Source organism: Limanda limanda, chromosome 3 (assembly GCF_963576545.1).
Source record: "Limanda limanda chromosome 3, fLimLim1.1, whole genome shotgun sequence".
Lineage (NCBI taxonomy): Eukaryota > Metazoa > Chordata > Actinopteri > Pleuronectiformes > Pleuronectidae > Limanda > Limanda limanda.
In genome coordinates this window covers 9,572,393-9,586,410 of record NC_083638.1, presented here as the reverse complement: position 1 = coordinate 9,586,410, position 14,018 = coordinate 9,572,393, and the positions used below count along the sequence as shown (strand labels likewise).

General features: G+C 40.5%; 2 protein-coding genes across 2 annotated transcripts in view; one reads left to right on the top strand and one right to left on the bottom strand.

Moving 5' to 3' along the window:
* The window catches only part of nhsb (Nance-Horan syndrome b (congenital cataracts and dental anomalies)), a 44,611-nt gene extending 39,085 nt beyond the window's left edge, over window positions 1-5,526 (top strand). The window contains exons 9-13 of the mRNA XM_061068814.1: window positions 449-580; window positions 736-888; window positions 1,260-4,466; window positions 4,682-4,802; window positions 4,893-5,526. Coding sequence (XP_060924797.1) covers window positions 449-580; window positions 736-888; window positions 1,260-4,466; window positions 4,682-4,802; window positions 4,893-5,526 — 4,247 coding nt within the window. The remainder of the gene's footprint in view (window positions 1-448; window positions 581-735; window positions 889-1,259; window positions 4,467-4,681; window positions 4,803-4,892) is intronic.
* A 4,701-nt stretch (window positions 5,527-10,227) lies between these two features.
* LOC132998864 (THAP domain-containing protein 6-like) lies at window positions 10,228-11,801 on the bottom strand. The gene is made up of 4 exons (XM_061068610.1): window positions 11,722-11,801; window positions 11,176-11,368; window positions 10,933-11,007; window positions 10,228-10,452 (listed from the first exon to the last, which is right to left on the bottom strand). The coding sequence occupies exons 1-4, from the start codon at window positions 11,799-11,801 to the stop codon at window positions 10,228-10,230; spliced, it is 573 nt and encodes a 190-aa protein (XP_060924593.1).
* Between the last annotated feature and the right edge of the window lie 2,217 nt (window positions 11,802-14,018).

Below are 14,018 nucleotides of genomic sequence, written 5' to 3'. Positions count from 1 at the left end.
GTTAAAACCAAAATCGATAACCTATGTGTAACTATTAAGTAGCTGTGCAAATAAGTGACCTTGGAGTAATCAGGGGTCAAATACGGAATTCTATTGTAAAAGCCAGGAATCCGAGCCCTTTTTAGACATTACTTGTGGTGCAACTCCATGGAGAACTGACTCCGAACTTTCTGCGCATGCACAACGGAAGCGGAGCTTACCTCAGACGTGTGTTCACAACAGCAACAAATCCTGAGCAGGATTCAGGGAAAGTTCTCAAACTCTGGAGGCTCAACTGCATCCACAGATACATCTCCTCTGGAGTTCACAGCTCTAGTGACTACACCATGTTTGAATGAGAAACAAAATGAAAACATTCTAAAATACAACCTCAATAGTAAGCATTATTAACTGCTTCTGTGCATGTAGTCTATATACTGTTTATAGCTTATGGTCTCTGTTATTGCAGGTGTTGGGTTTGACAGGGAAGCCAGTGCTCGTTGCTCTCTAGTACATTCCCAGTCGGTTCTTCAGAGGAGGAGGAAGCTAAGGAGGAGGAAGACCATCACAGGAATACCCAAAAGAGTGCACCAGGATATGGGTATGTTATAGAGAATGCCTGCTCACCGATAGAAAATTAGGACTATCTTGTTGTGTGGGTCTTTATTTTGTAACTTTTTACCATATTTATCCTCATCCTCTAAAGCAAAGGTTTGCACATGATATTACAGACACGCTTTGTCTCTTTGCATTCAGACTCAGATGAATCACCCGTAGCAAGAGAGCGCACAGTGATCGTCCATGCCAACCCGCACCAACTCTCTCTCTATCAGGAAGATCTCTCAATCAGTGGTCGGCTCCATCACACTCGTGACTCTGGCTGCCAGACAGATGATTTCCTTATAGCATGTACGTTTCTGAGAATGAACAAGTATATTAGGTTCTTTATTGCAGTTTCTTTTAGTCTGTCAGGCTCCCATATTTGCTCTATAAAGGACGAGGAGTACGCTTAATTCCCTTAATGACTATATGATTGACTTAATAGTTATTGCTACAATTATTGGTTGGTTAATGTTTGGTTCGGGATCAGAAACGGGACAACCATCTAAAAGGCTACCAATATTATCAGATTTGTGTATTTTCATCCCCAAACAAGATCCATCAAACTGGAATTCAAATCATTTATTTATAGTAACCTAGTAGTCCATGTGGTCAACATCCACCTGAGTTAAAAATCGCCCCCTCTGTTCCCCCTCTCTGTTCTATCATTTCATTCTCAGGTTCAGCTGCTCCCTCCAGACGACGCATCAGAGCGCAACGTGGCCATCAGGGAATCCCTGCCTCTCTCTCCCATTCGACAGGCAACATTTCGTCACTGGGTGACCAGTCAGATTCCACATACACCTGCTCTTCCAGCCACGGTGCACGCTTGCGCTCTCGCAGCCTTCCACGAGAGGGTGGACGTCTAATGGACAGTGATGATGATGACGATGATGACGAGGATGATGATGATGACAATTATGATGATGACGATGAAGATGAGGAGCTGTCACCATATGAAGCTGATGACTTTATTCCATCTGGCCCTAGTCCAAGAATGATGATGATGATGATGAAGGATGAGGAAGAGAGCACAGATGACCAGGCAGCCCCTGAGCCACTGCAACTTGGAAGCCTCAAAAGGTTACAGCGATCTGGGGAAAGAGACCGAGGGGGTGGAGGAGGAGGAAGCCCGGAGCATAGCTGGATGGAGAGGGGCCGTTCTCGCTTACCCCGCAAAGCTGACATGGGAAGCTGTGAGATCTCATCAAGTTCAGATACTTTCAGCAGTCCAATTCACTCTATGTCTACAACAGGAGTTCTAGGAAGCCATGTGGACCATAAAGAGGACCACCAGTCGTCAAGTGGGAACTGGAGTGGTTCCAGCTCCACCTGCCCCTCTCAGACATCTGAAACCATACCCCCGCCCTCTTCTCCACCACTGACAGGCTCTTCCCATTGTGACTCAGAGCTATCACTCAACACTGTGCCCATTGCCATTGATGAGGGATTTTCCCTGGATGCCTCATACCACTCTGACCTCAGACCCCAGGGCCAGGGCCACAGGTCAAGCTCATTTACATCCTCAGCCACAGACCAGCTAGATGACGCAGGGGTCAGTACAGCAAGTGAGGGGGAGTGGACATACCCTCAAGACCAAGACCAGACTGATCCAGACCAAGACCATGATCAGATCCAAAACCTGAGTCATAGTCATGGGTTAGCTCAGGAGTACAGCTCCAAACAAGGTTTGGAAAACCAAACCTGTTTTAGTGACAACAATACCCCCAACAATGAAAAGGGGCCTGGCTCTCTTTACGCATCAGAGACAAACAGTTTCTACTCCTCATCAGTGCATTTTGGGGAGTGTAATCAGAGTTACAGAGGTTACATGTATAACTATGCAGACCCCGGACCTGACTGCAGTCAATCCAACACTGTGGCAGCAGCACTATCCCATGGAGTGTACCTCCAATCCTCAACTGACCTCAGAGCAGGCACTATGACCCTGGGGAGAAGCTATCGTCCACTGAAGAAGCCTAAAGTCAAACCTCCACCACCAAAACGGACTTCTTCGCTGAAGGAAAGCAGCAGTAGTGTTGATGTTGGAACGGACACACAAGCAGATCAAGATCAACCAAAGACGGTTAGAGAACAAGAGCTCACCTTGTCTTCCACAGATATGAAGAGGGAACTGGAGCTTGAGCTTGGAGGTGCTCCCGAACCCTTACAGACATCTTGTCTAGTAGCAGAGCCTTTAGGATCATGGGGAATGGGACTGGGTGAAACTGTCGACATTGTAGAACCGATGTCCTTCAGCTCGGCAGATACACACTCGTTTAAGAATGAAGGTGCTGTGCAATCTGATTATGCAGACCTGTGGCTTCACAACACTGAGCTGAAGTCCAACAATGGTGAGTACACATCTATGTCCAACTCAAGCACAGCCACAGGCACTACTGTCATGGACTGTATCAAGTCACCAGACAGCTCTTCCTCCTCCACAGAATCCCAAAGCCAGGCCTCGGCCCAGGTGTCACAGACCAGGCCAACTAGTCCCCCTCTCCCACCTGGAGACTACAAACTTGGGTCCCCTGAGAAGCTGGCAGGCCTGGCCTCCCCATCAAGTGGCTATTCCAGCCAATCAGAGACTCCGACATCAACCTTACCCTCATCTTCAACAGCGTTTTTCCCAGGACCTCTATCTCCATCCACAGGCAAAAGGAAGCCTAAAGTGCCAGAGAGAAAGTCTTCTCTTTCTTCTCTCCAGCATTTTCCCAGAGATGGAGTTTCCATTTCATCTGGTTATAAGAGAGACCCAGACTTTCCACCTCCACCTTCTCAACTTGATCTCAATATTCTTCATGGTGGCTATGTCAGACACACGCTATCCCACCGGACACACCACATGCACACGCTCCACCACAGCAAACACAGAGTTTCAAATGTGTTAGCCACTGGAACAAAGTTTTTGGTCCCTGAGACATCGAATACCAACCCGCCACCACATTCAAACTCAACTCCTACAATTACAAATTCCCATCTAATGGTGATAACGCCATCTGCTCTCCGTTCAGTGCAGCTCCATCCTATTAGTCGATCCAGAGATAGTGCTACCACTGCAGTCCAGGAAACAGCAAGTGGAATGGAGACTGCTACGAGACCCAAATATCCTCCTAGTTGTTCTACCCTTGCTCCACCACCTATTAACACTAGGCCACTCCCGCCCCGTAGACCACCACCCAGACCCCCATGTCATGACCACATCTCCTCCCCTGAACATTCACAACCACCTCCTCCTGGCCGCCACCCTGATGGGCCACCATCCTATGAAAGCCTGCTACTCAGACAGGACCGCTATGGAGGTGGAACTTTCTGGGCTATGTCGGCCTTCAGAACACGGATGGACCCGTTATCAGATATGTCTGAAGACAGCTCACCTTTACATCGGCCAGTGCCACGTGCTCCCCACCCTTCGCCTGTGGATCTACACACACACATCCACTCGCACACAGAGTTCAGAGGGCTCACACATTCAACTCATGCACATTCTGAGTTTAGGGTTTTGGGGGAACGCTCATTCTCCCAGGATGATGATGATGATGACGATGAAGAGGAGGAAGAGGAAGAGCCAGTGAAAGACCTACCGAGGGCTGCATGTTCCAGAGGAGGCATGCGAACGGATCACCCTCCACCCCCAGCATATGAGTTTGCTGGATTATGCCACTCAGACTCAGGGCCCTGGGCTAGTCCATTCAAAGTGCCTGGTACCACAATGGAGACATCGCATCCTTACCTAATCAGCGATGCAAGGAGAAGAGGACTAGTAGAGAGAGACGAAGAAGATGAAGTGATATCCGGTGCTACCAGAAGTGCCCATCAGCAGCATTCACAGGAGAATAAAGACGACTCCACAACTCCTGACACAGAGGATTACTTCAGTAAAGGTAATCTTTCACACAAAATTCCACTTGAAGAAGTAAAACTTTTTTGTTAAACTGATACAATTTTTTTTTTTTTTAAAGGCACAATAGCTGCAAATATAGCTAGTTTAAAATACCCTTGAACAAATAGAGATCTTATTGTAAATTATATTTCACTGATTGTATAATAGATGATCAGACAACCAGATGACATTTGATAGGGATTTTTTGTGCTGCAGATTCCACGCCCAGTGATAACTCGCTCTCCCCTCTGACGGATGACTCCAAAATGGACGATGAATTACTCAGCTCACCCAACAAGACCCGTACAACTGAGGATCTGTTTGCCATGATACACAGGTGTTGTACATTTTACTGTTTGGGTTATATTGTCTATCCCTGTATCTACTGGTCCACTGTCTTCATCTGTACCTTGATTTCTTCATTCAGATCCAAAAGAAAGGTCCTGGGCCGTAAAGATTCAGGAGATTTAAACGTGAAGTCTCGTCTTTGCCCTCCAGCGACAGTGACCCCTTGCAATGTCACCACCGTCATTATCCCGCCAGAACCTCCTCTGAACATCCCAGCCAATTTAGCCACTGCTGCTGGGGCACAACGAGCCCCAGTGCCAATCTACCGTAGCGCCAAGAAATCCACCACATCCAACGAGGAGTTTAAACTCCTGTTGCTGAAGAAAGGTAGCAGGTCGGATTCCAGCTACCGCATGTCAGCGACAGAGATTCTAAAGAGCCCCATCACTCCTAAAATGCCAGGGGAGTCCCTTCAAGAGGGAGCCTTCAGACAGTATGAGGAGCACACCTCCGCATTCCAAGAGCCCCCCATGTCTGGCATGGACCCAATACAGATACCAGGTCTTTTTCCCAGGGCCAACGCTGAGAGTTTCACCTCCAAAACCCTGCCTATGTCGGCTGCATCTCGACAGGGACGTTCTCGGATCCCCCCTGTAGCCAACAGCAGTCGCTACAGTACCCGCAGCCGCCTCTACACCGCCCCGATGCAAGCCATTTCTGAAGGGGAGACAGAGAATTCAGATGGAAGCCCCCATGATGACAGATCATCCTAAAAAACAACCAGTGAGAGATGTCTTGATGATGTTCTAACTTTAAAACGGCCCCTTGCACTGTTCTTATCTCGGAAAAGCTTCTCATCAAGGCCAACAGTGTAATTCTTGTGACACACGAAATCTGGTAAAAATATTGTTTCTCTTTTTTTAAGTTTTCGATCCACTATTCTACTTAAGGGTGTCAGAGTGCTGTGAGATACTGAACCAGCTTTGATGATATATCTAAATACTGTATTATCAAAACAATAGCTCCCTCATAGTTAAAAAAAAAGAAGATTTAAGAACTATTTTGATTGACTTGTCTTTAAAAATAAAAGAGTCCTAAATGTTTGGTAAATAATGACAAAAGACATTTCGTGGAATACGGACAACGTGCGTGTGCATGAACTAGCACATGCAACATCCACTGATATTTCTACTTCTCGTGTTTTGAATGGTGTGAGTGCGTGTGTGTCCCTGAGGAACTGCTTTCTTATTAACATTTTAAAATCTTCTGAAGTTTAATATTCTTTGAACTTTTGGTGCCCAAAGCATCGGCCCAGAGTCTATGACTCAATATTCCTGCCAACAAGCAAAGGTTGTTCCGTTGTGGAAGTTACTAACAACATCTCAACACAGCATCAAACGTATCTATTGTATTTCCATCTCGCAGACCTGGCATTGAGAGTATATCACACAGAGCCAATCATATATTTCTTCGCATAAATTATATCCAAAAAGATAACATGATGCATGTATTTTTATAAAATTGCGCCTCCTGACATGGTGATAAAGTTTCGCCATGTTGCATGACCCTATATGGAAACATCCCCAGGATCCCGGTTTCAACATTTTTGTGGTTCCTTTGTATTATAAGAATTATCAATCTTTCACTGTGAAAGGTTTCAGTGACATTTGTACCCCATTTCCAGTGATCTAAATTGATTTGTCTTAGACATGAGTTTCAAACAAGGAGCAAGGGCTTGCAACTAGATGGAGCCCACTGCTCTACGATACTGGCTAATTTTGGACAATCGCACAGTGGCCTTTCTCTACTAGAGGTTGTTGTAAGCAGGGCATTTATAAGTCTCTGCACGTATACAAGGACCCTCGCCATGTTCCACCAGAATTCAATCACAGACTTGTTTAAACCCAACCTTGAAATCTAGTATGTTTAGACGGATTTCAGCTTTTCCAGCTGCTGGCAAGTTTTGCTGTCATCACTTAAAGTGGCAAAGGTGCATTTCAAAGCAGTTTTAATCTGAACATCGAGTGGAGATGGTGAAAATGCTTTAGAAGGTCCTCAATCGGTTTTACTAGAGGTTGATTTGGAAAAAGATTCCAAGAACCAACCTTGCTTTTGCACTTCATGATTCTTCAAGAATATTCCTTGAATAAAAAAATATATCTTATAATGAAAAATTGCATATGTATATTTGTACTGAATATTAAAAGTCATATATATATAAAACAACAAGCAGAAATTTTATAGGGAATGAACCTGAGTGTAGCAAAGAAGAACAGGTTTTATTGACATTACACGTGAATCTTAACAATATACACTGTTCTCCTCTCCTTGTTGCCTCTCCTTCATTTGCACTGACCCAGTAGCATTAGACAGGTGAAAGCTCAACCCAGTGGCTGGGGTACGCCATTGTCTTACCCTTGTCTAAATTTACTACGAAATCTGAAAGAGTGGAGACAAGAGGAGTATAGGACTATATTCAACCGATATTTAAAAAGTCAGCAATGCATATATTGCATTGCTGCTATCTTTTCTGCCCAACACAGGGATTAGAGTATGCTGTAAAATCAAGTGTGTTACAGAAGCAAGCTATCATCAGTGGAAAATTTGAACTCTCACCTGCCTACCACAGCAAACACAACACATATACTTCTTAAATTCAGAGACCGTACTTCAATAGAAACCATTCACTGTATTCTGTGAATACCTCAGCAAGCATATTACTGTTTTATTGTAAATTATATAGATAGACAGATAGACAGATAGACAGATAGACAGATAGATAGATAGATAGATAGATAGATAGATAGATAGATAGATAGATAGATAGATAGATAGATAGATAGATAGATAGATAGATAGATAGATAGATAGATAACAAAACTACAACTGTTTGATACTCAGAGAATCTGAATTGCAGAACTGACACTGTGTAAGATGGAGAGAGTACAAAGCTGTGAACTGCTTATGAGAATTTTACATTCGTCATACCCATATTGCTGAAACTCACTTGTTCCTACTCATTGTTTTATTTGTTGTGTTTTCTATCGCATGCAATAAGTCAAGAAAATAAAGAAGAAAAGAAAAGGATACCACCATATCATTATTTTTATCTGAGGGATGTCTCCATACCACAAGAAAAGATTTTGTATTTTCCATTCAAATGTCAAGTTCAATAGTGTGTTCTATAGATGTACAAACTGTCTGGCTAATTCTGTTCTGTATAGTTGTGATCACAAACAGGGGTTTATCTTGTACTGTATATCTACTCACTGGACAATCATACGTATAAATGACTGTAAAGAAAATGATATTGAATTTGTCGGGGGAGAGAATCTGAACACTTTTGGTGCTGGGTCCTATTGCTGGAGCTGTGGGAGTGAGAGAAATATTTTCAAAGAGAAACTGCTGATTGAATTTAAAATGCATATCTGAACAAGTCCGCTTTGGGGACAAAAAATATATAAGAATGAAAAAAAAATGTATCTGATCAGAAAGTCATTGTATTTACTTTTGACTCATAACAGAATTTTTGGATTCCCACAAAACATTATTACTGAACAATTAAAATAAATATGTAGAATTGATACAGTTGATATATATGAAAAATGCAATGTCACTCTGTGAAATGTCATTGAAAAAGCTTAAAAACAAAAATACTCCTAGTATTTGAGGATTTTCTTTGGGTGTGATTTTTCCGTACTGTACCGGTGCTAGCAGCGATGCTAAAGAGGTACTTCAAGACTGTTTCCTTTAGCTGTAAAAGCAGTGGATAAATGATTGATTGACAATTTGATTAGAAAGACAAACTGTGGTTGCCATGCAAACTCTTAGTGCTCATTTAGCTCAGTCCTCAGCAGCTTGGGAATATAAAAGATAAGAATCTATCACCTTAGATAGATATAGATTCTTCTTTCCCCAACTGTTTTCCAATGTCTGCACACAGTTTTGCCCTAAAGGGAAAGTGTGACAACAGCCACTTGATATTTTTCTTCAAGGGTGTACAGTATGGAATACCACAAACTTTAGAATAAGTGACAGAGAGCAGGACAAATTCTGATAGTGCAGACAAAGTGTAACTATTTAAAAGAAGCTCCATGTTTAAAACTAGCTAGGACTTAAAGAGATTTGAATCACTTTTGTATTTTTGTATAAACCTGTAAATACGTTTTTAAAGAAAAAAATCTTGCAAATTCTTTCTTTTGTAAAATAAACCAATAAAAGAATAAAAAGAAAAAAGTTTTTTTTTTTTTAAAGTTTACATGATTATTTCCAAGCCTTTGTATATTTTGGAGCTGTGCAACACTTTCAGTCTTGTATTTATTTTTGGGGGGTTACAACATTGTGAAAATTCCATTATTCTATATCTAATTCATTTTAACAGCTCATCAGGCTGCTTAGTAACTGTGCATAGAAAAAAAGCCAATAAATGTGATTGCATTGAAAACCTTTTGTGTGACACTTCATTTCCTTCACGTCAGAAACAAGAGCATCGACACAATGCCTCCACTAGGTGGCAGTGTTCTATCTATAGTTTTACTCTGGACTTCAGTCTTTCACCTTGAACTGTAACTATAACGCTACTGACCCGATTCACAGTCGTGAAAAAAAATAAATATCAGAATTTTACTGTTGAAAACGCACATCTCGCAAACGTTCATCTACTCGACTACGCACTTGAGTATTATGCTAAATTACCCGAGAAGGTACAGTTCCCAGGGCTGCAGTCACTATGTGTGTGTTCACATTATATATAATATATAACTTTTATTTGTATAGCACTCATTATAACAAGGTTACACAAGTGCTATATAAAAAATCCACAAACATATTTAAAACCCACACACATGAACAGTAATAAAGCAAATTCAGTTTCATTTTTTGTGACTAAACTTCACTGCCGATAATTCAGGTAGGATAAACACAATGGATTTGGCACCATAGTCTAAAAAGTGACAGCATACTGTAGAAATGTTTGAGGATTCAGTAGTGACAAGGAATCATTCTACATTTGCTCTGGAGCATTAACACAGGTGAGGAAAACAGACTACTCCAAACAAGGAATAACCAACAATATGCCTGAAATCTTTCAAACTCCCAGTATCATAACATCTACTATAATTTAAATGTATGAATATAAAGTCAAACATATGAAATTGGCAGTAAATGAACATGTGTTGAACAGTGAATAATAAACTCTAAGTGCATCGTTGAGTCTTGATTTAAGACACATCGTGAATCTTACCTCAGTTTCCTCCACGTCTCTCTATCGTGTTGATAATGACTTCCTGTTGTTTTTACAGCACCTGTCCGGTCCATCTCACACATTCATCTTCATCATCATCTTCATCTCCATCTCGTGTTGAAAGTCAGTTTATTGGATCCCGCCAACATCTGTTTTTTACCCGCGTAACTTCAGAGGAAGTGAATAAGAAAATGATTCACCTGCAAACCCATAGATGTGCAAACCCACAGATTTATATATAAAGATTTTTCTCCTTCAGTTTCTCCAGAAGAGCCTGCATGTTGTTCTTGGCCCTATTTTCTCTCCTAAAGGCATTAGTCTTCTCCCGCTGCAGTTTCCTCACTCTCGCTGAGGCTTCTTCAAGTTTGGCCTTTATAGCCTTAGGGGAAGCAGGCAATGCATATAAGTGGTCAGTGGCCTGCCGCTTGCACTCCAATCTCCTCTCTCCAGTGGCTCCCTGTTGTTTTGGCAAAATATACAAATATATAAATTATAGTAATACGGAAATTAATAACTTACTTTTTCAACAATTCAATCTTCACTTTTCAATTCTGTGAGCCTGAATACATTTTTAGGTTCTCAAATTCTCCAACAGAAAACACAACAGCATACTTTTATGAAATTTGTATAGGCTCCTCCACTTATAAGGCAAAAATATGTTTTGTGGCTCTGGACAAATATGTAAAGGTTGCCTATCCCTGGGTGTAGTTTCAATGGTCACGTATGTTTATTCATTCCAGTGTATGAGTGACAGAGAAAGTGAGATAGCCAGTGGTTTTCAAACTTTTTACAATGAGTACCACCTCAAATAATATTGGGCTCTTAGACTACTAACACCATCATAGACCTTTCTGGGTACCACCTAGATAAACGATTTAATATAACAAGCCATATGATCCTATCATTAGTTTGTGTCATTCCACAGGCAAATACTCACAACATCAGGCATCAAGTCCATTGGCAGGTTGTCATCCGCCCTTCTAGAAGTGGTTGTGGTTCTTGTTGCTACCGACTAAAATAAACAGTAAAGAAGTTTTGAATGTCTAAAATGTGCTATAATAAACAACACATTATATAACTTGCAGAAACAAAAAACTAAAATGTGACATTTAATCACATATGTATATTGATACATCAATCTTATACACCTTAAATTATTGTTGGTCAATGATACACATACCCTGTGAAGATGAGCTGGAAAGTTGAAAATGGTTGGCACAACACCATCTTTTAGCCGGACAGTCTGCCCTGTCCTGTCAAAGTCCTCACTCCTGAAGTGCTCACTGCAGAGCGTTGTACGGTCAGAGGCAGCGAAACGGTCCCTTCTTAGGGCAACCTCCCACATCCTCCTCCTCTCTCCGGTTTTGGGAAACCTAAAAAAAAGTGAGAAATGTACCCAGATATATAAATTATTGTCAACATTTTCAATCCGTATTTTCATTTACATTAAGGGTAAGGACACAAATACACACCTTAATTATCATATTTTTGGAGTAATTGTATGTATGCATGCATGTATGTACATTAAGAATAAGATAACCACACTAAAAACAATAAAAAGGTGTCCAAAAGAAACATTCAGTGATTGTGTAAACAAACATATTCTAAAAAGCCTTGTGACAATCTAGCAATACTATTATGTCATAGCCCCGCTGTTCCTGTACATACTTCCACTGAGTAACTAACGATTATCCAAAAAATAAATCATAATATTGTAATATCCTACTGGTGAAAGGTGATCCCACGGGTTCTCGTTTCGAGACAACGGGTATTGGAGCATCCGTAGGCTGCACAAAAGGATGGCATCTTCACTGGCAATAAAGTCAGCAATTTCCTGTAGAAATCATAATGTAAGATGTTTTTAACAAACCAACACGATAAATCATGTGAAACTTCAGTTCAATCATGTACAACTTAAGTAATATTGAAAAGAAAGAACAATTCTGCCTCTCCTATAAATGTAAAATTACTCGGTACTAGCCTAGCCTAGCCGTGATACACACCTAAGCTGCACGATTAAGTCATTTTTCGAAGAGAAAAGCTGCGATTTCAACATGTTCAAGCATCCATAATTCTAACCACGTTAATAACGTTTGTAAGAAACCAAACCATTTGTAAATCCGTCAAGATTTCAGCGAGATACGAGTATTAGCGTTTGTGCAGATCACTGACCCTACCTCAGGTACAACAGGTCCTTCCAGAAAGATTACCCGCAGCAAGATGGCCGCCTGTGATGACGTTCAAAACTCCGCCGGAAGACATCTAGTCATATATACGTCTATGTGCAAACCATAGATATCATATATATAGGCTAGATGTCTCGTCTGCGTTGCCGGCCAATCGGTTGAAAATTGAGCAAGTTCTGGTTATTTACCACTACCAACACAATGTTATGGGTGAGCGAGATGTCCCCTAGCAAGATGGCCGCCATGTGCGGACGTCCGGCTCCGTCGAACGAGACATCTAGCCTTTATATATTATATCTATGGTGCAAACCAACACCTCCACGTGCCCCCACAAAACTATCTCGACTGTCACATCAACGAATAACATTAGTTCCTATAGTGGAAAGAAAAAGTTATCAATAAATAGCTTTACAATAAAAAGAGCTCGAACTAATGACATAAGGACAATATAGTGATGTAAAGTAATGAAGTGCATTTATTCAAGTACTTTGCTTGAGTAACGTTTTCGGGCACTCATACTTTACTTGAGTATTTACCTTTTTTTCGTTACTTTTGAGTCCACTACATTTATTTATTTAACTGTGGAGTTATCGTTAACATCCATGTTTATAATTATAGAATCAAAAAATAAATTCTGATTTATTTTATTTCATATGTTCCACGGCCTTTCTATAAATCAAACAATTACTAATTTATTTCTCTGGACTATTATTTATTAATTTATTTTCACTTTCTTATTTATTTTTTATTCTCCATGTAACTTTAACATTTTATTTTTAATGCTTGTGTTTTGGTGTTGTCATATTTTGCTTTTACAGATTGTCATTATGCCTTTTGTATTTTATCGAATTTGCTTTGGCTTTTTGTAAAATATTTCAGACCCCTTCTTATTGTACAAATCGTTTATTTAACTGTAGAGTTATTTTCTAGATGCAGATTTAAAATACAAAAAATAATTAAAGTACATTAAAAAAATTATTACTTAAGAGGAATAGAAATAATCCATCAGTATTTAAAGTTACTAAAGTTACCCCCAGATGTATCCGCTGCAACTTTAAATACTAGGAATATACAGTATCAGAATAATACAATTATAATGTGCATTATTCTGAAATTGGCAGCTATCCTGAATGCATTAGACACAAGTCAAGGTGGTATTTGTTGTTTTGAGTTTACAGTTAATATATAACTGAGATCATTTCATTTTAAAGGTAAACTAAAAGTTTTAAATCTCACCTGAAGATTCACAAGGGTTTGGTCCACAAAGTCACATCCTACATTTCTGCTATTTTCATTTCTAAGAGTCAAAGGATTTTTTGAAGCAGTAACTTGATTTGAGTTGGTTTGTATTAAATACATGTCCACGGTGTCACTGAGGGGAGCTGCTGCTGTTTCCTTAAATATGCACATCATATAATCATTTAACATTGTTTATCACATTAATACTTGTGAGTCTTCAGCAATGTGCAATGAGCTGGGATCTTTCTTCACAACCATGAAACAACATAATGCAGAGTCATAATCATTTTTGAACTGCCTGATCTTTTGAACAATGATTCCTTTTGAACTGTCACTTTCCTTAAAAAAGACGTCTAGGACCCTTCCATGTAAAGGGGCAAAGGTGAAGTCACAAACACAGACACACACCTGCACAATCAACGTAGTTTAAGTTCTTCTGGTGCTCTTAAGCATTACGTATTCATTTATTTGTTTGTTCATGTTGCATTTTAATTTACTTTAAACCCTTAAAATACTCTTATATCTCTTATTTTACTTTTACTTAAGTTTTCAAGGAATCTATTGAAACGACAGGCCAGAGGTTCACAACCTGTGGACC